This window comes from Vanessa atalanta, chromosome 5, assembly GCF_905147765.1.
Source record: "Vanessa atalanta chromosome 5, ilVanAtal1.2, whole genome shotgun sequence".
In the NCBI taxonomy this organism is placed as follows: domain Eukaryota; kingdom Metazoa; phylum Arthropoda; class Insecta; order Lepidoptera; family Nymphalidae; genus Vanessa; species Vanessa atalanta.
Genome location: NC_061875.1, coordinates 2746125 through 2770312, shown reverse-complemented (window position 1 = coordinate 2770312; position 24188 = coordinate 2746125). Strand labels below are relative to the sequence as shown.

General features: G+C 32.9%; 1 protein-coding gene across 1 annotated transcript; it reads right to left on the bottom strand.

Annotated features, from left to right (window-relative positions):
* Positions 1-979: 979 nt before the first annotated feature.
* LOC125063915 (netrin receptor UNC5B-a-like) lies at positions 980-15920 on the bottom strand. Its single transcript, XM_047670611.1, has 13 exons — positions 15568-15920; positions 14887-15287; positions 14113-14323; positions 11174-11373; positions 10438-10516; positions 8784-8972; positions 7047-7103; positions 6582-6740; positions 6088-6219; positions 5494-5662; positions 4199-4299; positions 3311-3568; positions 980-2568 (listed from the first exon to the last, which is right to left on the bottom strand). The coding sequence occupies exons 1-13, from the start codon at positions 15644-15646 to the stop codon at positions 1403-1405; spliced, it is 3201 nt and encodes a 1066-aa protein (XP_047526567.1). The 5' UTR covers positions 15647-15920; the 3' UTR covers positions 980-1402.
* Between the last annotated feature and the right edge of the window lie 8268 nt (positions 15921-24188).

The following is a 24188-nucleotide window of genomic DNA, read 5'->3' as shown; positions in this document are numbered from 1 at the left end:
CGAATAAATGACGACAAAGTCGAAAGCCTTGTAAGAATAAGTATTAAAAAAGAATATAAAACTTCAATACAAACTATAGAAGAATTAATATATTTGCTAAAACACTAAAAGTTTCTTCCTTACCAAAGAAGGTTTAAGTTCATTTATATGACATATACAAGAATAAGGCTTGACATATTAACTTTAGTATGATATAAGAAAATTGGTACTTTTATTCACAATACAAAATCTTATTATGATGCAAAATGTGGCATTAAAGGAGTCTACTATATCGTCTCAAACCATGACTGTACTAGGAACGTGAACGTGTCAGACAAAAAATGCTGATAATATGGAGAAATAGTGTGCCCAGTAGACCAATCCGTAACCGAAGACATTTCGTACAAGAAGACTGACTGGCAAAATATTGTCGGCAATATGAATATTTTTTTTACAACTGAGAGAACTTGAATCGTAAGGATACCAAGACACTCTGATGGTACGGTCACTAAATTCGTTATGTATGTCTCTTGTACGCTGTTGATACCGTACCTAATACGATCATAACATAGTCATGGCATGAAACGCTGTAGTAGTCAACTTAAATGTTGAGAATATCAAATATGCTAATACAGAATTACATATAAAATCATATGAAAGGCTTTATAATAACAGTTTCAATTAAAAATCAACTTATTTTAATCTACAAAATCTGTCCATGTCTACATGATTTGCTTAACTACACAAACTGTGCAAATATATCGAAAATAACGCTTTTTAAGTACTATTGACTACTGTAAGACCAATTGACTTGTCATTTTGTAAACTTCATAAGATGACGTAACGGAACTGTTAATGTAAAAGGTCGTATGTACACTTTAAAGGAAAGGTAATCTTGTTGATTATTAGATAAAAAATATTGTACAATATACAAAGCAGCAACGCGTGACCGAGTTTTCTTAGTTCGTAAAAAAAAACCAGTAAGTAACTCAATTTGTACATTCGACCTTTTGCACTAATAGTAACGATAAACAAAATGAATTGATGGTTTAAATTTAAACGTCATTCATGAAAAATAAGCAAAGGTGCAAAAAAATAAAAAAAAGAAATGTAGAACGTACAATTAAATACTTAAAATTTAAAATTCTTGTATACTACGTGTAGAAATCTAAGAAAATATTAAAATCGATTTTAACGACATACCCTTTATTATTGTTCTAATTATATTTTTTTATCGATTTGGCCATGTTTAAATAGCTAATAAATACGAAACATTTTTTTCTTTTTTAAAACATCCTCACCTTTCACTTTTCAACAACGAAGCACTACTTGCTTTATACGTGAAACTCCTAAGCGTGATATTACAATTTAAAAAAAAACAATGACTAGAGTGAAAAAATATATTTAAAAATAAAAAATCAGTCTAATTGGGAAAGCAGCGTCTCTCCACGACCGTTGCACAGTCGATCCTCGACATCTCCCTGAATATTCTCGACAAATTCACTAACATATTAAAATCGTTGTTCCTACATAACCACAGATTCAAAATGTTCTCCGTCGGCGAACACGTGTTCGAGAAGTAATAATAGAATGACGTCATTTTCAACTTCTCGGCGAGCAGTCTCCAGTCGTTGGCTTTGGTCGTCTGACCGTCCAGCAATTTACAAAGTATAACCCTATCCGATTTAGTCAAAACGTTCGTCCTATAATAATTATTGTCAATAGTATAGCTAGTTCTTTGAACGCCATTTCTGTAAACGAAATCATATCGGCCATCTTTTTTCGATAACGACGAATAATTGAATGGATTCTCGAGGATATTAACGCTGTAACCCATTTCCATGCCCGAGTAACTAAAACGCTTATTACAATTGAAATTAGAATTAAAATCGTTTGTTTTCAAATTGAAAACGACTGAGTTCGTCTGTTTCTGCTTCTGATAAACCGTGACGTTTAATTCTAAGCAGTTCATCGCGTCTAACTGTTGCAAGGTGAAAACGCAATGCAGTGATCTTACATTCATGTTCCAAATTTTAGAGAAGGACAGCTCCTGATACTTTCCACCGGATTGTATCTTCCATCCCGTTCCCACGTCCCGTACATTAACACACAAATCAGAGCAACTCTCTTGAAAATAAATCATTTTCGGATCACAGAGAAGGAAACCGCCAGATCGTCTCTCACTCTCGAAACATTCGTAGTACGCATACGGAGTATCATTGAACACGTGTAAATGAAGATCGTAATAGCCGTCCACACGTTTGCTGAGAAAGAGAGCTAATTTTAACACTTTCGCATCTAATGCACTAAAACTTCTGCCGATCAAAACGAAATCACTTAAGAATTCACAAACAAGATACACTTTCGCTGGGTCCACTTGAGCGAATATTGGAGTTCCTGGTGTTTCTTGGCCAAGGGTTAAGACCTTTCTCCATTCTCTTGAGTTGATTTCTTCCGGTTTCTGAAGGATGGAGAGAACCCAGCTGGAGTTCTTTAATGCTGCACAATGTGGGAATGTTAGGACAACAGCTTTGCAGAAATGAAAATTTTTCGGTCCACATCTGATTACTGGACTAAGTTGCGTCTCACCTGCCAAAGAAATGTACAATTTTGAAGCAAGTAAGTCTTTAAAATTGTAAAAAACAAAGTACTAATGATGTTATGATATTTTTTTTTTAAATATTATACATTAATCCTGGTGTACATTAATGAGTTAGAAGTCTTTTATATTTATTTATACTTGAAGCAATTTCTACCACGCTGGTCTATCGCAAGATTACGCCATGCAAATTAAGTTGACAACTAAGATATAAATTTTATCTATTGGGCCTCTGAGAAGTCTTTAAATAACATCGATACAATACAAAGCAAAACTTTATTACTTAGTGAATATTTTTAGTCACTGTATTTGTATAGAAGTTACGTAAATCACTGGATATTATTTTATGGTAAAAAAGATAGATTGTATTGCGCTGTGATGGCAAATTTCTGACAATAATAATTTATCAATATTGCAAATATATTTTTACTTTTGACTTTTATGTCTTAAATCTGGAATTGTCAATATATTTTTATCCCGAAATATGGATAAACTCAAAGATAACTATTAATATAATAAAAAGACGACCTTGTAAAGAGTATATTTAGATTAAATTCGTACCAAACTAAGTTTATTTCGAAAATAAATTGAAGATTCAGGTCGAGATATATATTTTAGATTTAGGTCAAAATCCGCAAACTTTACTTTAACTCAGCTGGTCTATAAAATGTTTAGATTTAGGTCAATCTTTACGTAACTTAATTCCAAAATAAACGATTCATAATAACTTACCTTCTTGTAAATTTGGCTTGTTCCATTCTTCGTCTGTGACCTCTATAGAAAACAGTTCCTCTCCTTTCTCTACTACACCATCGGGAACGAACAATCTGACTCCACATTTGTCTAAATTTAGCCAATCACCGTCGTTGCTAACAATTTTCGACGTAGCTGTTTCCAAATATTGAGAATTTAGAAATTTCGAATCTACTGAAGCATTGTTTTTAAGCGATGGTGACATTTCTATACTTTCATTACCGTACGACGATCCCGCTGAAATGAAACATCTTAATTACACATAGTAAATAACTTTAAGATAATTTATTTGTAAAGCTGTGAATTAAACGAATGGTTCAATGATAATTATTTGTTATAATTAATAATTTGCTAAAGCGAAAATAAATTTCAATGAAGATTTCATATACTAAGTGTGAACGTAACGCATAAAGTTATATTTGTTTCAAATTAGCATAAGTTTCGAGTGCGAGTAAGATTTTTTTTTGTTTATTAATTTTGAATGTCATAATAAAAATCAAATACGATTTTCGAACATCACTACGCGATCGTGCAAAAAAAAGTAATCCAAAAATTCGGATTTTGATGCTGACTGGCAATAAATTGCAGGCACATAAAAATAACATAATTGATATAACAACTATAAATAATATCACATAACAACATAAACATAACAAAAGCAAAATTAAAAGCAACAGCTACACCTTTGCCAATCATTTTATCGTGACTGCAAAAACTTTCGAAACTATAGCGTCATCATAGTTTCTAGGACAAACGCTTAATCACGTTAATATGATCTGGAACTACATTATATTGGCACTTAGATATGAAAAACAAATGAAAGTTTCATCATTAAATCATCCAAGAAAGCGTGATAGGTGAACTCACAGCTCAAAAAGCAGCTGGAGTCAGAGCGATCTGACTCCTTGTCCTTGCAAGCGAAACTCTCCACTTGTGGTCTTACCTCGTGATCTATTGGGGAGATGTAACTGAAATAAATTGACTCATTTAATCATTTTTGAAACAAAACACCTTTTTTAGTTGTAAAATAATAGTAGTAAACTATAAGGTGATTGAACAGAACATTTTATTACATAAATATGGTGAAAATATTGTATCACTACTTGTACACACAAGTACGGATTTTTATGTTGTACAATTTTTTTTAATGATATATGTAGGTTTTGCGGACGAGCAAATGGGCCACCTGGTGGTAGGTAGCTACCACCGCGCATAGACATTGACGCTGTAAGAAATAATAACCATTCCCTACATTACACCAATGCGTCACCAACCTTCGGAGCTAAGATGTTATGTCCCTTGTGACTTTAGTGACACTGGCTCACTCACTCTTCAAACCGGAACACAACAATACTAAGTTTTGGTTTGGGAGTAGAATATCTGATGAGTGGGTGGTACCTACCAAGGCGCGTTTGCACAAAGCCCTGCCACCAAGTAGACACTAAGATACAATTATTTTGGCCATTTTAAAAGGAAACAAACCAAATGTGGGATGTCTATTGACACAGGCGTAATCCGATGGTACGAAAAATCCGATCGAAAATGATCGAAAAGAAGATAGTTACTGAAAATTTATCGACAGAAAATCATTATAACATTTTCCGGCTCGACTCAGGGTTCGAGCCCAGGACCTCGGAATAGGGTTAGCCACTAAAGAAACCGAGACGAGGCAGCCAAATTAACAATTCACATTCAAATACGTTACATCCTCGCCTTCGAGATTGATCGTCCTGGTTAAGGAGTTTAATATGATCGAAGTGTATTTAGTCGATAGACTGTACTAAGCAACTGATCGACTTGTATGAATACATTACATTAGCAGCCCGTAAATGTCCCACTGCTGGGATAAAGGCCTACTCTCCCTTTGAGGAGAAGGTTTGGAGCATATTCCACCACGCTGCTCCAATGCGGGTAGGCGGAATACACATGTGGCAGAATTTCGTTGAAATTAGACACATGCAGGTTTCCTCACGATGTTTTCCTTCACCACCGAGCACGAGATGAATAATAAACACAAATTAAGCACATGAAAATTCAATGGTGCTTGCCTGGACTTGAAACCGAAATCATTGGTTAAGATGAACGCGTTCTAACCACTGGGCCATCGCGGCTTTAACTAAAATATCACACACACGCAATGTTAAAGGAAAAATAGTTCTTACCTGTTAGCTAATTGAGGAACTTCGTACAAATGCTCATGACGCGCATTACTAGATGCGCTTGTCTGTCTGTGTGTTCGTCTTGAATCGACTGTATGGAATTCTTCATGTATAGTCAAATCTGGTTGGTTAGTCAACGTTCTCTTTATAACGCTACCAAAATAATTAGTACCTGTTTTAAATGAAGCGTTTGATAAAATTTTCATACAAAAATGGTATGCTGAAAAGTTTTAGTATAATAGTACCATGTCGCTGCCAACCTAAGGAATTAAGATGCTATGTCTCTTGTACAAGTAGCTACACTGGCTCACTCATGGTTCAAACTAGAAAACATCAATACCACCAAACAACAAAGCTTATTGTTGTTTGGTGGTATGTAATACCATACGAATAGGTGGTACCTACACAGATGTACCGGCTTGCACAAAGCCCTACCACCACCACCACCACTTTTTTAAACAGCCTATCATCTCTCCGTAACATCACAACAAATGAAACAATGTTAAAATCGTAACAATACGAATAGACTCATGTAAAAAAAAATTAACCAATACTATTAATGCAAAAGACAAAATTGATTTCAAAAATATTTCTTACCAGGCGGCGGTTTTGCGTATGGTGAATTCTCAGCCATTTTTATCTTCATATATTTAATTCCCAACACAACGACAACAATGAAAATGAGAAAGGCTATAGACAATGCTATGAATAATGGCCAATATGAGGATCCTGAAAACATTACATCGGTTAAATATCACGAAGGAAACAAATAAATCGCTGCCCATTTCCCATTGCTGAAAGGCTCGTGTGTTCACACAAGCAAAGACAAATACATTATAGGTTACATATTTATTATCACTATTATATATGTTATTATCGTCTTTATCATCAATTGCTTGATTTTATATTATTTTATTGGTACATAAATTTAGCAAAAATATTTATCTAAATATGTATATTTATTTAAGTATCAAACCAAACCATTACAGAAGTTTATCTACAATCATCCAACAATAAATAAGTTATGGTGACGTGGTTTTAAAACTAAGATCTTCGACTATATAAGTATCATATTAAGATTAATAACTTACCATCGTGTAAATCAGATTTTGAAGTTCGAACGCATAAAGGGCATTGCGCAACTTGGTAGTCTTTGCCAAGACAAGCGGTACTTGTGATGCACCTTCGTCTTCTGGTCTGGAGACAGTCTGAATCACATCGAGACCATTCAGACCATTGAGACCAACGACCTGTTAATTTTTTAAATTGATAGATAACAAAGAAACAAAATACCTTATTTTTATCCCTCCTAATTATTTTCATCGGTAACAAGTCAACTGAGCAGAATACATTAAATTTCAACCTTCTTAACGTAAACACAGTACGGTTATTTAGAGAGTCTTATATAATCAGAAAAAAATATCAAGTGCCAGTCGAAAGACTTGCGTATTTTTTTATTGCTAATAAAATCTTTCTCTCGATCGAAAATCCCAACTTTATTTATTCGATATTTCAGATTCAATTTTAATTGACTACCTGTAACAAATTATACGTACCTAATATAATATCAGATGACTCATCTGCCAACTCGTCCAAGCTATCGACGTATACATCTGAAAAATTGTCTCCAATTGTATTTATGTTAAAGTCTCGACGGTAACCAATACCATTAGCATATTATACAATATTCATATTGATGTGGATTAATATCGTGTGAACCTCGCCACTTGGTTTTATTTCTTTAAAGCAACTTCAGACCAAATAACCACAGACGTGTATCTTACGAGCTGGCGTGTATTTTTTTAGGCAGCTTCCCCCCAATCGTGATTTACGTGACAACTTAAACTTTACGAAGACGATGAGGACCCCTTGGCCACGGCAGCCGGACACAAGGATGATAAGTCAACTGTGCACAAATATAGGACAAATGTGTGTGCAAATACAAATGCACAGTCATGCATTACCTCACACAATCCCATGGGATGTCAAATCCGACGTGACTGTAAATCATACCAACTACTATAAGCCTTTTCTGAGACACAGGAGTTTAAACTCTGTCAACTTCCAGATTCAAATCTGTCTGCTTCTGAGAATTATTCGAAAGGGAAATCAAATATCTTTTTATTTCCCCAACCCAATGCCTCAGAATTGACGGCTTTTTAAGTTAGCCATTAGACCAATGGCATTTCTACTAACGCTTCTTATAAATCTATCGACATACATAGAACTGCAAATATAATGCACGCTTATAACCGAGAGCGGGTATATTTCAAAATATATGATAGCATACTATGTATCCATAAAACAGTCTTACGTGAATAATGAAACTGAAACATGACGCTCTAGACCAGGGACCAATCCTGTTTGCGACACATATTCCCGGAGTATAAAAAATATTTTCAATTTCCGTTATTTCCTGTTCACGTTATAAAATATTGTCCTGTTTTGGAAAGTCAACTATATTTTAAAAATTAAATCAAATAGAACTATGTAACTATACGAATACTAATTTCATGGCATCATCGTGTATGAACGTATTTTTTTTATTACATTTATTATTATTATGTGTTGTAATAATTAAATTTTATCATCTTGCAATATCTTGCATTAAGACATTACCTATTTTAAATATTAAAAACTAGAAGTACATCATCGCTTGTATGCCGCCTGTTGCACGTAATGGAAATTGTACATTCGTATTCTTTTTATTATTCACAATATACTTATGTTACATATTAAATGTTTTTAAATTGGAGAGCAATAGAGAATAAATAAATAAATAAAATCAACGCAAATTAATTACTAGTAACCACGATGATTCCCTGGACCATAATTAAGCTTTAATGCTTTCGACTTGAAACCTTAGTGAAAATTTTATTAAATTGTGTATTCGTTAACTTTACAGAGGATAAACAGATTTTTCTAGATGTTATAGTTTATAGAGATTCGTAATAAGTTAAGTAAGTATCGCACGAACCTAAGATTCAGACCAGCTAGATTAAGTCGGCTGAAGCCGACTTAATCTAGCTGGTTAGATTAGATATTACTTATCAATATGGTGAACCATATTGATAAGTAATATCTAATGGCACGCTTTGAGAGTAACACCAACTCGTTTGGCATAACACTGGCTTATGCCATCACGCCCGTAAATACCTCGTTGCTACATATATAAATTATTTAAATAAAAATATAACTCAATTTATTTTAGTATCGCAATTCTTTTTTTTTATTTTACTTAGTTGTCTTTAATAACAAAATCATCGAACAACATAAGCAATAGTTGGACTTACCCAAGTCACAGTCTAAACAGTCCTGGGTTCTTTGCACACTGGGTCCAATGCAAGGTTGGCCTCCGTTCAAAGGTCTAGGAGCGGTACAAGTCCTCACTCGTCTTCTGCCTCGTCCGTTACGATGTTCGTTAATTTGTCCCGCGCAAAAGCAATCGCTCCACGTGGACCAAGCTGTCCATCCTCCGTTAACTATTATAAGCATTTATACATGATTTAGAATTGAGTAAAACGTCACAAAAGTCGTAACAAAAAAAATAAAATACGTCTTACCTGTACTATACTATACTAATATTATAAATGTGAAAGTAACTCTGTCTGTCTGTCGCTCTTTCACTACTAAACCAGTGAACCGAATTTGACGAAATTCGGTATGAAGCAAACTTGAACTCCAAGGAAGGACATACTTTTTTGCCTAACACAAGACAACAGACACCTAAAACGCGAGCGAAACCGCGGGCGACCACTAGTTGGTAATAATTGCGTCAAGTGTTAATTAAATAATTGTTTCAATTTACAATTAAAGATTAATATAAGTTATTTTTTTAAATTAATGATATGATAAGTTGGAATGGCTCGTGGCTAGAACATGATGTGAAATCTTAGACGAAGATTTCGGATTCGAATTCAATAAATCGCCATTAAGTTTTCATCAAATATAATATTCCTTTATACAGTTGAATAAAGCAAATTCAAACACAAATTCTAAATATAAAGAACTGGTTACATTTAGATTTATCATTATCGATAAAAAAAAACATCTAGATGTAAATTTTTCTTTGCATGTTTTTTACTGCTGTTTCCATCCTTCAAATGTAGTTCTAGTTGTTTGACATACTTTTCTAATTCATTTTTATTTTAATTTTTACAAGTTTTCGGCTGACGGCAGCGGTTCTTTTGTGTCATTAAAATCCTGATCTCTCCGATATGATATTTATTTCGAAAAAAATATTCCGATCATTAATTTTTATTTCGAAAACGAGTTCAAATTCATATTCAATTTGGGTTAGTAATTCATTTCGACCTCGGTGATAAAGGGAAACTTGCAGGTCATAATAATAATGAGTTTTAACCGTAATCATTTAGCGTTAAACCTTCTTCAGTAGTGGGACATTAAACTCTGTTATTACATTGTAGATATCACATTAGAAATGTTAATACCGTTAGATTGTAATCTATCTCGCGAGATTGTAAACTGCCGATATGTTTAACTCAAAATAAAACGTCACAAATTTTAGTTTATGATATTTCGGTAAGGTTAAGTTAAAGTTTTTATAATTTAACTTTAATTAGCTAGTAGATTATAATCCACCGGAAAGTAATTCGTTAAATTGTAAGCAGTAAGTTTCGATTGACAATATGACAGTTAAAAATCTCGCGAGATAGATTATAATCTAAGGGTATTTACAATTTAACGGTAACGTGTATAACCTTAAAAAACTTATTGCCTTAGATTCACTTGATATCCTATTCTTTATATAAATAATTCGCTGACATCACTTCGCTTTTTCGAACACAATATCAAAAACAATTTTATTCGAAACGTACTAAAATAAACATCACGACTTCAAAATGCAATTCAATGAGATCTTTGTAAGTTTCAACAATAAAAATATAGAATTCTAGTTTCGAACAAAAATTTAATATTGAAACTCACCGAAAACTGTTAGTAGTGCAGGCTCGGACATCCTCTTACCCGCCAAGTTCTCTGCGACGCAGGTGTAGTTTGCCATGTCCTGGAAAATACTTTTATGCCTAACGAGATATGTTGCTAGCATTAAATTTGCAAATATTCGACGCAGTTTTAATAAGAATGCTCATAATTACGCCGACTGAGAAATATTTTGCCTTAAGGTGCTGACTGTGTCCAAAAATCATTTGTCATTTCCATTGAAAATTAAAAATATATTTTTTAAGCAATATATAATTCAATAGATTCTCATCTCTTTTGCGTTACTGGCTAAAACTATATCTTTCTAAACTTAAAGTAACGCTAAGTAATTTGAACCATTACGAAATGAAACTAGAATTAGGTTAAGATTTTTAAGTTTATTTTATTAAAACTTCTATAATTTGAAATGTATACGCCTTCTTTTTTGAATAAATGTATAGTCGTTTATATGTGTATAGATGCCAGTTGCCATATGGATTACTTGAACGGCATAGAAATTGAAATGGATATTTCTAGTACTTGCTCAGAATTTAAAATTTGAACAACTCATTTTCTTCATAAAATGTGTACCTACATAAGATTTTCACTTTCGTTTAATAATACAAATAAAACCCTTGTTTTTCATTATCGTCAACTTATACTAAGCCTTACATAAAAGGCTGCGCCTCATCTCATAATAACCTACTATTGTAAAGTTAATGAGAAATGACGTCATACTCACCAACAAAGATGCCTGTTTGATGAGCAAGTCGCCTTCCTTCGAAACTTGAACATTATCGTCAATGGTTACTGGGGCTCCGTTCTTGAGCCAGTACAGCTGGGCGAAGGGCGCAGCTGGAGGCGGTTCACAGCGGAACGTCACTGGTGCGTATTGCTTCACTAGCTGTGATTGTGGGGCTACTGAGAAATGCTTCTTTATATCTAGAGGGATACGGTTAATTTTAGGATGTATTCTTTTAATAAGCCTTCCTTAAGAATTACATTTGTACATTAAACTTTTTTTTTTAATTGAATTAAATTATTTTTTTAAATCTGCTGCTAAAATAAGCATTTTTACATAACTATGTTACAGTATTTAATTAAAGTTACCATCAGTTCGGTACGTAGATTGTACCGAAAAAACCTGACGAGAATTTCCGTAGTTACTCTTTTCAACCAATTAAAATACTTATGTACGTTCATTAAATATAACAAAATTATTATTTACATAATTCATGAATATCAAGCTAAAGCGAATACCGAGTCATAACTACAGTACTCTTTTTAACAAGTTTTAAATTAGGTCATAGGCCGCTCCAAACTTTCAAATATAATATAGGTAAGTAACGTCTGCTGATTTTTTTTTACATATTGTAATATCATAAATGCTGTCTATCTGTTTCTTTTTCATCACAAAACCAATAAAGCTTGATCTTCAAGGAAAGGCACGGGGTCTCTTTATGCCTAACTTGATAACTTACCCCCAAAAATGCAAGCGAAGCCACTACTCTAGTAAAATCTATATAAAATAACGATATACGTTTGTCGCGCTCAATTTACTAAAATTTAACAGTAAAACGACTATCAGTTATTTATATATTATATTATATAAATAATTGCTAAGTAAACTTTCCTAATCAGCATTGGGTTTTATTGAAATAGTTATCAATTTCTATGTTTGAAATTCTAAAAGAATTCATCAATTATCGCACAAAATTGGAACAATGTTTGTTGTCGGCTATATTAAATTACAGAAACTTGTCACTTTCACGTGCTGACAATTTCTCAGCGGAAAATCGACCAATTTTTCTTTGTAGCAACTAGTATTACGTAATCATGACTAGGGAAAATAACAAATCATATAACGTTATGGCGAATTATTCGGTAAATAATAAAATCTCTTCTCACTTAATTTTAAAGATATTAAAGCGTTTGTAAATGTATTTTTTTTCCATAAAAAAGATTGTTTACACGCCATTTATTAATTTATTGTTATTTGGAACACCGATACTTTTATTAAATGACATTAAAAGTTACGGTACATAAGTCCGTATAAAATTATGTATATAAGAAATTCTACAATATATTGAATTTACAATCGATTCAATTAAGTAAAATTATAACAGAAGTTTAAGTTCAATAAACACACAGTTATACACAACACGTCTAGGCGTATGCACACACAGAACACATTTATATACCATTTGTTTGTAGTTTGTGTGATATTCTTAGCTAACCCCTAAGAAGGGCGTTGCTACAAATTAGACATACCTTCATTATTATACTTCTTTTTTTACTAGCCAAACATACATTTTTTTTTAGCTAGCAGGGCTAGGTAGGTTCGTCCGATCAGATTTTCTACCGCCAAACAGCAGTATAACCTGTATTGTTGTATTGCGGTTTGAAGGATTAACAAGCCATTGTAACTACAGGCACAAGGGACATAACATCTTAGATGTAAGGAATGGTTAATATTTCTTACAGCGCGATTGTCTATGCACGGTGGTGACCACTAATTATCAAGGGGGCCATTTGCTCGTCCGCCTACCTGTATCGCAAAAAAATAAAACCTTCCAAATCGATGAAGCTAGCGGTAGAAAAGCTTTGGCTTTTGTTTGTTTGACGGAGCCAGTGTAATTACAGGCTACAGAACAGTGGTGAGTTATTTGCACCACAGCGTTATTAGTGCTATGTTCAGGTAAAATTTTAATCTTTCTTTCTTATCGGATTATATCGCGTATTTTCTTGTAATTGCATTACTTCAAAGCTAACTTACAAATTGGATTACGAATGTACCGTCCCTATTTTCATAGAAATAGTTATTATCAACCTCAACCTCTCTGGTGTGGTGGAGTGGGTTCAAGTCTTTACGACGCAATTTTGTATACGGTTTGTTTTTTTTTTCTGTTTACAAATATATACAGCGACTATGATACAAATACGAAATATGATCATATTATTCTAGCTCAATTGACAAAACTATGAACTAGACGTATTGCCTTATTTTTAGTGTAAATTCACTTAATGCATTTTTTGAAACGGAGTTCTTTTACACGCCTTACTGTAGAGTTATCTGGCAGAAATTGTCTCGTAATGATAAAGCATTATACTCTCTTCAGGCAACCTTTTCCTTGTACCGTACCGTATAAAATAGACAGAGAACTGTCGATTTTATTTAAAAATCATATTTGTTATTGTTTTAATTCACACGCATTTTTTTATAAAATTGTATTTAATTTAAATTCGTTCATTGTGTCTGTCTGTATTATTTAATAAATAATATATAGCGAAAGCAACTTCGTTCCAACCCTGGGTCCCAAGATACCTCTCTTTTTTCGTAGGCAGACTGAAAATAGTTAAAACACTGCCAACATGTAAACTTGGTACTGAAAGAAATATTAACCTTCCTTTACACCATGAATATCCAAAAAGCCTTAGGAACTAAGACGTACCTTGTGCCTGTTACACTTGTTCAATTACATTTAAATCCAAAACACAACAGTTACTGTTTGGCGGTAGAATATACTATGATATCTACCTACTAAGTAACTTACGATTTAAGCCCACACAAATTTATTCAAAAATTAACTATACGAACTAAAGTACTATATATATTTTGTAATTTGTTAGAATTCAATTAGAAATTAATGAGGTTGTGACTACAAAGGTTGTATAACTTACAAGCTAATTCGATGGTAGCTGGTTGACTCCGTATCTGCCCTCTGCTAGTCCAAGCGAAGCAGGAACATTGATATTTCTCACTCCCGAAATACTCTTCAACATTTTCTCTTGTAACTTTGTATTCCCCTTCTATTATCCGCACCCCGGTTTGCGGATCAACGAATTCGAAATTTAACGCTTGAGTTTTAACGCCGTTACATTTGAAATATACCTAAAAAGTGACATTTTTTGTTTCAAATTTGAATTTCGTTTTCAAGTTTTTTTTTACAATATATGATATTTTCTTGGTCGATCTCTATAGTGAGGACAAATATTGAGTAAACACATAAATGTACTTATTAAAATATTTTACACAATATTAGTAGTAGGTATTGTTTTTGAAATTTATTTTTCAAAATATTTCGTACAATATTTTATTATACTAGCTAATTTATTCGTTGAATTATATTATAATGTTTAGCTTAAAATCTTCTCTGAAATATGCAAAATAAAATTATTAATATTTAATTAATAATTTCATGGAAAACATACAGCGGATTTTGCGCGATGTGCTTTCAAAAAACAAACAACGCTAATTAGAAGCAATACTTAAAAATTTTAATTTCGAATTTATTGACAAATTTCATTTATTTCATTAATTAAACAATTTTCAATTAGTACAAATAAACAAAATATTTTATACAATTAAATAATACAATTTTATATATATATAAATATTATATTATTTTAAACCTAAGGATATTAATGTTTCGATGAGAGATGCAAATTACTTACTTCTAAAGCATTTGCTGCGCGGCATTTAAGTGTAGCTGGCTTATTTTTTACAACATAAGTGTTTTCTGGTTCCAGGAGAAAAACTGGCAGATTATCTTTCGTTGTATGCAAGGGTATTTTATCATCTACTGGTAATATATCTTTGGTATTACTCTTAACTGTTACAACATCCGGTGAGTCTTTATAATTAGTTTCCTTATTATCATAATCGTAATCTAAATACGAGTGATCATCTTCATCATCCTCATCATCATCATCTAACTCATCATTATTTGGAAATACTGGCGGTAAAAAATAATCTTTGGCTTCATTGTTTGGGTTTATTAGAAAATCTAATGGTCTCTTGTCATCGTCTTTATGGTCTCCATCAGCTAAACTATCACCGACTCGGTGATGAGTACCTAGAATTCATTGACCGTGTATGGATCGCATAAATATTTTTCTAAATGAAGGCTATCGGATATAGGTTTATAAATCAGTTAATAAATTAAATAAAAAAAAAAAAACGAATTAAATCAATTTACGATTGTTTCAGTACAGTAAATCATCGCGTAATATTCTAGATAACTTTGCGTATATTTTCTGCTTAACAATTCTAAACCATTTTTATTTTATTTATTCGACAGCTTATTTTGCAAACTTTTTAAAACGTTCAGTCTTTATAATAATAAGCATACTTACTTTCTCCAATGTCCTGTCCCTTCGCGCGAATGAAATGAATTTGGATTATGAAGAAAATAGTCCAGAATTGCAATTCCATTTATGCACTGGTTTAGTTTCAAATAAATTAACAGATCGATAACTTTTGTGACGATTTCATTTTGTTCCATAACTGAATTTTATTATTTAAACATTACATCTTACTCAATTGATATTTAAAAAAAGAACACTTTTAAATAGAAAACAATCAAATCCACTCCCATTCCTATTACATAAAAACTTCAAACGACACTCAAAATCACTGCGAGATATTAAGTCGTAAAGAAAGACGTAAAAGTTTGCGATTATGTGATTGGCATTTGTATAGGTGTTTACGCCGCCGCGGACAAAGTCCAACTGAACAGGGGTTGAAGGGTGAATGAAAACTTGCGAACTCCGATAAAGTTTTTTGCGCATGCGCGTAAGTCGTTTCTCATCGACAAACAAAAGTTAGACATGTAATGAATGCTGATGAATTTTTGTTTAAAAGCTTATGAGTGGTTTGAAAGCTATTAGTTAATCATTTTAGTTTGACTTTCAGCTACATTCAGTTTGGGCCTTACAATAAGGTTCCTAAAATAAAGGAAAATACAATAAAAACAAAACAAAAGTCGTAATATTTATTTCTTCTCAAATTAATTATCCAAATATTTACGAGTACAGGTTGTTAAACATTTTGGATACAATATACATTATTTTAGATTGACTACTGTGCCAGAGAATAATTGCTGTCCTTTCACTAAAATTAAGAATAAGAAAGGATGGTCCGCCTTGAATTCCAATGGTTTTTGATATGCGAACTTCATCGTGTTTACCACTGAAAACATTTTAATTTTCATTTCGCAGTCACATCATCATCATCGATAATTTTACATACATTATCAGCGTATTTCTTATATAATTCTAATTTAAATCCATAATATTATAAATTACTAATTATTTACACAGAATATGTATGTTTATTACACAAGCCGAAGCATTGGACTATACAATATAATCCTACCTGTCTCCTAGACTACTAGAATATTGAATTGGACTAGATTGAATGAACATACCTACTAACCTATAACAATATGGACTCCATTGACTCGTGGTTTAGTGCAATAATAGTTGGTTAGCTTATACGAGCTAAAGTCATGAGTTCAATACCCGTGTAATACAAAAAGTAAGATATTTTTCCGTCTCAATAATAGTTCAGAGTCTTAAAGGTGACAATGTCCACAATTCCGTTCCTCGGAGAGCACATAAAGCCGTTGTCCATCTGATCTATTTTCAGTTCTGTCATGCTTAACGTCGCAACGTATTGTCATAGTACTTTTACTCTATAGTATGTCATGAATAATCAGCTAATGTCCCTTGAGAATTACCGCCTATGCCGAAATCGTTAAGGACCTTCAACGTCACCCTGATCTCATACAACGCTATTACTAATTTACGTGAACATTGAATTTTGGCAATTTTTTTGGGTGTTTACTATAAAAAAAGGAACGAAATTTATACCGTAAACAAAATTCTATCTCGTGCACAAAAAAAATACTTTAAACATGTACGATCTTCAACCACAAGTAATGCTGTTTGTTATTTAATTTCGAAGTGTTAAATTTGTGCCCATAATAAATCCCGTGCTTCCTAAACATCTGTTATTGTATAGCCGCAGCATTATTTGAAATGTTACCCAAAGGTTGTATGGAAGGAATCGCTTGTACTCTATAGCATAGCCTTTTATAAAAGGTGATCCCTTTTGTGTTCCACATATCACACAAACAATATAATATCCAATCTTCATAGATGCATTGGCAACCATGTAAGCAATAGTTAATATTTATCAAGCCATCATTAAAGTTACGTCTTCATTGACGATCATGCCCTATTTTTAAATATTTGTGTTTAGGTTATCTATACACGTAATAAAATTGGATTGTATGTTTGTAATATTAAAATAGTCGTTATTTACTGAATGCATATTTATGTATACACGGTACATATAACAAAATTACATTTTTTTTAATTTTTGTTCGTCTGTTTGCTCCGGTTAATCTCAGGAACGGATGGACCGATTTTGACGGGACTTTCACTAGCAGGTGTAATAAAGAGTAACTTACGACACAACAAAAACTTTTTTTGTTAAATTCAAACTAGTACGAAGTCGCGTGTGCTAGTCTTAATATACTTTTGGACAGTTTCCCCTTGGAGCATATTGAGTTCGCGCTTGAAATATTTTGGGTATATAATAATGTCTTACTATAGTTACTACTTAAATATTAAGTTTACCTGATGATCCTGCAGCTTCAGTTCCAAATTCATTGACATCTATAAATGCTTTCTGTTTCGCGTTAGTTACGTATAACGATTCATCTCGTACTATTCTAGTCAAACCAGATTCAACATTGTCGAATATTTTTTTAACTCCTACCTACAAGATTTGTGTTACGAAAGTTACCAAGCACTATTGTTATTATGAATATTTGTTTCAGAAATTATCGAATCGTGATAATAATGGTAAAGAAAAATAAGTGTTGGCAGTATCTGCGCTCCAGTGTCCCTTGGACAGCCATCGGTTCCAGCCAGAATAAGGGAATACATATTGTGCCTATGTTTGTACACTCTAATTGGTGGCAGGGCTTTGTGCAAGCCCATCTTGGTAGGTACCACTCATAATATATTCTACCACCTAGCAGAAATACTCTGTATTGTTGTGTTCCGGTTGTTAGTGAGCCCGTGTAGCAAAAACTTAGTTCCTTATTTAGTTGCACATTAGAGATGTAAGGAATGATTAAAATTTCTTACGACTCCAATGTCTATGGGCGGTATAATTTTTTCTAAGCAATAGGCTAGACTTCGTTTAGAAACGAAAGGGGATATCGCTATATAAGATAAGAGCTTTGTCACAATTTGAATTAAAAAAAAATAACTTTTCAAATTTGTAATCATCATCTTATTACTTACACCATACTTTATTAATTAAACAAAAACATTTCATCATAATTACCTTTAAATACATTGCGTTCAAATTTAATTGTGACTCAATTTTAAACGTTGGCATCATTAGGTGTAGATTCTTTAATTCCATCCGAGACAGAGCTGAGTCTAATAATTCTGGGGCTAATTTTAGCTGAGACAGAAGTACCGATAGACCGGTTCGTGATGTTGGCAATACTAAGAGTAATGATGCCTTATCTCCATTGTATGGTATCTGAACCAACTTTAAACAAATAATACCAAAACACTGCTTTACTGAACAATATAATTTCAATGAATATTCAATGAAGTCTTACAACTTACTAAAAAAACGTAGCACATACCAAAATAAACTGGGTACTATTAAAGTTCTGGTTTTAATTCTAAGACTTCAAGCTTCAACATATCTCTGAACTTAATAGGAGAATTCAACTATCACGATAAATTCTCAAAAGAGCCGGGCCAACTTCACAGCAGTAAAGTTCGTATTGTCCTATTTATATTCTTTCAAATCCAATCGCAAAAGGAATAGAGATAAACGAACCTTAGATATACATATTCCATGCGTTTTGCTAATAGCTCTGCTATAACATGTTCTTCAAAGAGTTCGTGATTAATATATATTTATTTGTACCAAGCGGTATATAAGTACTTAAATTTTACTTTCATAGTCTCGATATCAACTTTGCTGACATTTAAAAGGTCAGTTTTTAACGATTTCATAATGTATACAATTCAAGATCTTGCGAAATAATATAATTTTAATTTAATGTCAGTTTTTATTTGTTCTCTGTAGTTTTTATAGCATATAGACACTGTGTCTGTGTATGTGTCAGGCACTAGGTTTCAAATTTAAAAACGTATTTGTATTAAAAAAACCCGTCTTAGTAGGAATCACCCAGTTATCAGACATTCTACCGCCAAACAGCAGTCCTCAGTATTTTTGTGTTTCGGTTTGAAGGGTGGGTGAGTCAGTTTTATTACAAGGATGGACATACCATCTTAGTTCCTATGATTGGTGGTGCATTGACGCTGTAAGGAATGGTTAATATTTCTTAAAGCGCCATGGTCTATGGGAGACGGTGACCACTTATCATCAGATGGCCCAATTGCTCGTCCACCTACCTTTATCAGAAAAACTAACAAATATATGTGATGTATTTTACTTACCCGACTTCCCAATGCATCGCTTACACTGTAATTATAATGTCCAATTTTTATCATCATCGGAACGGTATTTTGGCCGTTCGGTGAATGAAATGTCATGTTCTTTACTTTATCGAAGTTGTCTTTCCATTTACCCTAAGATTGAAATCAGGAATAACATTCACTAAAATACAGATATACTTAATTCATCTGATTATGCCTACGAACAATTGAGATTTTAACGCTAACAAAATAATCGGTAAAAATCGGTATCAATTTCGTTAACACATTCATAAGAGTAGTATAGAGCTCTATAAAACAAAAAAAAATACTCTTATTACTTTAAACTAGAAAGTTAAACGTAATAAAATATAGAGGATCTTAATATTATCAGATCTTTTGTACACCTGATTCCGTCAAAGAAGAGCTATGCTCTCATTGACGTCAACCTGGTAATGGTGTCATTAAATTAAATTAAATTCAAGTTTTTTTTTGTATTAACGTAATTAATACTATGCGGTTCAAAAACCCCGGGGCTGGTTACAAACCACCAAGTAACCACCGGTTAGAGAGCTCACATCGAGCATTCTATTAAATTCTTCGAAATCCTTTTTTTTCTGGCAGAATTACCAAAACAATGTATATAAAACATAATTCCATCGATGAAGATGGTGTCAAAATTAATTTAGTTGATAGTATAAATAATAACAGTTTAATTTAACAATACCCACGCTAAAATATACACCGTTGACCAGTACTAAAGACGTAGAAGGCGGAACGTCTATTGGACTGACAATATCTTTTATCAAGCCATTGGTTTGTAAGGAGACCTTAAATGTAAAAAAGTCAAATGAGAATAAAGTTTGGAAGTAGTACAATCCTGTATTATATTTTAGTGACTATCGCCGCTTTTTTCGCATCAGGTGTAATTTAAAAAAAGAATTTTAAAAAATAGATCATATTCTTGTATTTTTTTTAAAATGTTGGTCAAATCTGTACTAAAAACATAGGTAATTCATCACGTTTACAACTATAACGGAACAACATTGTAATAATGTAAAATGCTTATGATTCAAATTTCATCTACTTAGTTTAAAATGACTTCTTGATTAGGAAATTATTTTGATAAGCACGAATTTATTACTCTAATTACGTAACAGTTACCGATGCTAAAAAAAAGAAACGTATTAAAATGGTCAGTCTGCCTTCGAAATATCAGAGGTTTTGGATATCAGCCCCGTGCTTTGTTTTTAAAGCCATCCCCACATAAACCCAATAGACAGAAAACGAAATCAAAGCTTTTCTGTTCCTAGAATCAGTAATTACACTGGCTCATACAATCTCAATACTGAAACACAGCAATACATAATTATTTAATAAGTGTGATCAGGACAACTTGAATGAAGTCGAACCATTGGTTGTTAAGATTTTCCCTCAATAAATTCATGTCTGACGGCTTAGTCATCGGTCTGTTAAAACAATTGAATATACAATACAAATGATCATGTACACATTTTGTCTATTGGAATATCCTGTCTCTAATCGGTCAAGCGGATTTAATGACCATTATATCATGAACACTGCCGACTGATATTGAACCCATTATAATGCACCATGTACCATCCAGGTGATGGTACATGATGCATTAATCTTTGTTTTCCATTCACCATAATTCACCTAATTTATACGAAATTATAACATTATTAATAACAACTTACCCAGGAATTAATTTCTTCAGCTGCATACGTCGGATACTGAAAATCTATTTTCTCCGCACTAGAATCGAATATATCCTTGGCTTGGTCTGAGAAAGCTCTATGGAGTCGGCTGTTGGTTGATATGTATAGTTTGCTGGCTATGTCCAACTTTACACCGGGAAGGTAGCGGAGTTCAAGTATTAGCGGTTTGAAGTGACTTGAGATCTGTAGATAGGATCTGATCTTGAGATATTTAATACATTTTACGCTTAGATTATGAAACGATACAAATAGATTTTACAGTTACTAATTTTACGAAATTCTACAGTTAAAAGACTCATTGACCTTTGTTTTTTAATGTGATAAAATTATTAGTCATTTTGTACGTAACAACACTATGAAAGTTATAACGAACGAGTTTGGGGTAAAACCGTCATATTTGGTAGATATTTATCCTGGTACAACAATATATCTCAGGTCTATTGAGAAAACCTATTATAAAATAACAATCAAAAACAGTGATGAATATATATTATCATCGGTAGTTCAGTCTGCACTAAACAACGGGCAGTTCGTTGGTCCAGTGGCTATAAGGTCACAGATCCTAAGATTCTAAGGACAAACTCCAGGTCAGCCCGATAAAAAGTCATTGGGTTTTTTACAATACCAGCCCACAATGTGGTAGTTGGAAGTGTAACGCAAGAACGAAAAGCATATAATGTCGTTGATCCTGCGCCTGAACTCATTCTTGATGTATTTGCCGTCGCATCGGATTATGAGAGTGTGGGTAAAGGGAGTGCACTTATGTTTGTACACACACTTTTGCGCGATAATATGTCCTAAATAAATCGGTCATGACGAAATCATCAACAAGCATAATAAAAAAGTCAACACTGACAAGAGGTAGAGGCGATGTTTGCTGTCGATTCTGCTAATTTCTTATCATAATTATGTATACAAATGTAACCAGGACATAGTTTCCCTTTGAAAGAAGTTCACTAGAACTGGAAAGGTTACAAACATAACAAAATAGGATTATTTATAAAGTACTGACCATAGATTTTTTGAAAACACCGATAGCTGATAGCAGTTCCTCTAAGCTGTGGCCCTCGGCTCCCAGAGCCAGCTTACCAAGCGGCATCAGAGCTGATATTGGGGAACATACAGTACTTTCTTTTGGCTCGGAAAGGGCTGCATGCTTCCAACATATATTAATACTATAAGATTATTTGTATATAGTAATTCTTAATATAATTCGTAAAAACAAAACCATAAATAAAAAAGTTAAAATATTGAAATCATATGAGTACATATTGCGTACTTTCTTTTTTACATGCGTTTATTTACCTAGTACTACGGTGTGTGGATCAAATCTTATATTAGAATTTTAAATAAGTTTCATCCCACCGTTAGAGCCAAAATACAAAAATAGCCTTCCCTAAATGGAATTGGTGAACATAGAACTTTTTAATTTAGTAGATACATGTAGAACAAGATTTATATATTTTTTTAAATATTATATAGTTTATTGAATATACATATAGTGAATATTATGGTGAAGAATTTATTGAGTCTTTAAAATAATTAATGTTATAATTCCTATGAGACCCGAGATGGCCCAGTGGTTAGAACGCGTGCATCTTAACCGATGATTTCGGGTTCAAACCCAAGCAGGCACCACTGAATTTCCATGTGCTTAATTTGTGTTTATAATTCATCTCGTGCTCGGCGGTGAAGGAAAACATCGTGAGGAAATCTGCATGTGTCTAATTTCAACGAAATTCTGACACATGTGTATTCCGCAAAAACACGCATTGGAGCAGCGTGGTGGAATATGCTCCAAAAATTCTCCTCAAAGGGAGAGGAGGCCTTTAGCCCAGCTGTGGGAAATTTACAGGCTGCTAATGCTAATAATTCCGATTAAGTCCTATAGTCGGGCAATTTTCTCCTACACTTAAGGAGCAGGTTTGCATCTTATTCCACCATGTTGCTCGACGGCGTGTGCGATGTGGCAGCATTTGATGTATGTACAAACATCAAATCATCAAATCAGCAAAGTTATGTATATCAATATAATAAATGTGAACGTAACTCTGTCTGTTGGTCTGTTGTTGTTTTAAGGCCAAATCTCTGGAATTTGATGAAATTTTGTATGAAACAAGCTTGACCACCAAGGAACGACACAGCCTACTTTTTATACCTAATATCTGGGAGCCAACCCCTCGAAAGCAAGCGAATTAGCAGACGTAAACTTGTATTGAATAAAATAAAAACTTACCACAAAGAATGATTTTCTAAGAGTTCCATTCATATCCATGATATTATTTGCATTCAAAGGCGTCTCATGCGTATTATTTGTAAAGGTAAAGATTCTATGTTTTTTAGCTGCTGATTCAGCGATAAGTAGGACCGCAATAACTACAAAATTATACCTTTACAAATAATAATATGATACAACAAAGTTATTTGATTATTTTTCGTTCAAAATTGTACCTACTTACATTTAAAAACTAAATCCATTTTACAATTAATTATACCATGTCAGCAGATTTTGAAACAGATTCCTTAGATAAATTACTTTCGTAGTTGATTTTACCGTTGCGTTGTAACAAATACTGCAATAAATTTATTTTCATTCAAAGGTACATAATTCTTAATTTCATGGTTCTGCCTTTTAATTTATTAAGCTACTGGTAACTCATATTGACTTAACTCGAATTCTTGTCAAACGTTGTAACTCGTTAATTGTTTACTTAATCAAAGTTCAGACTTCAGTCGACTTGTACGGTATATCAAAGTCAA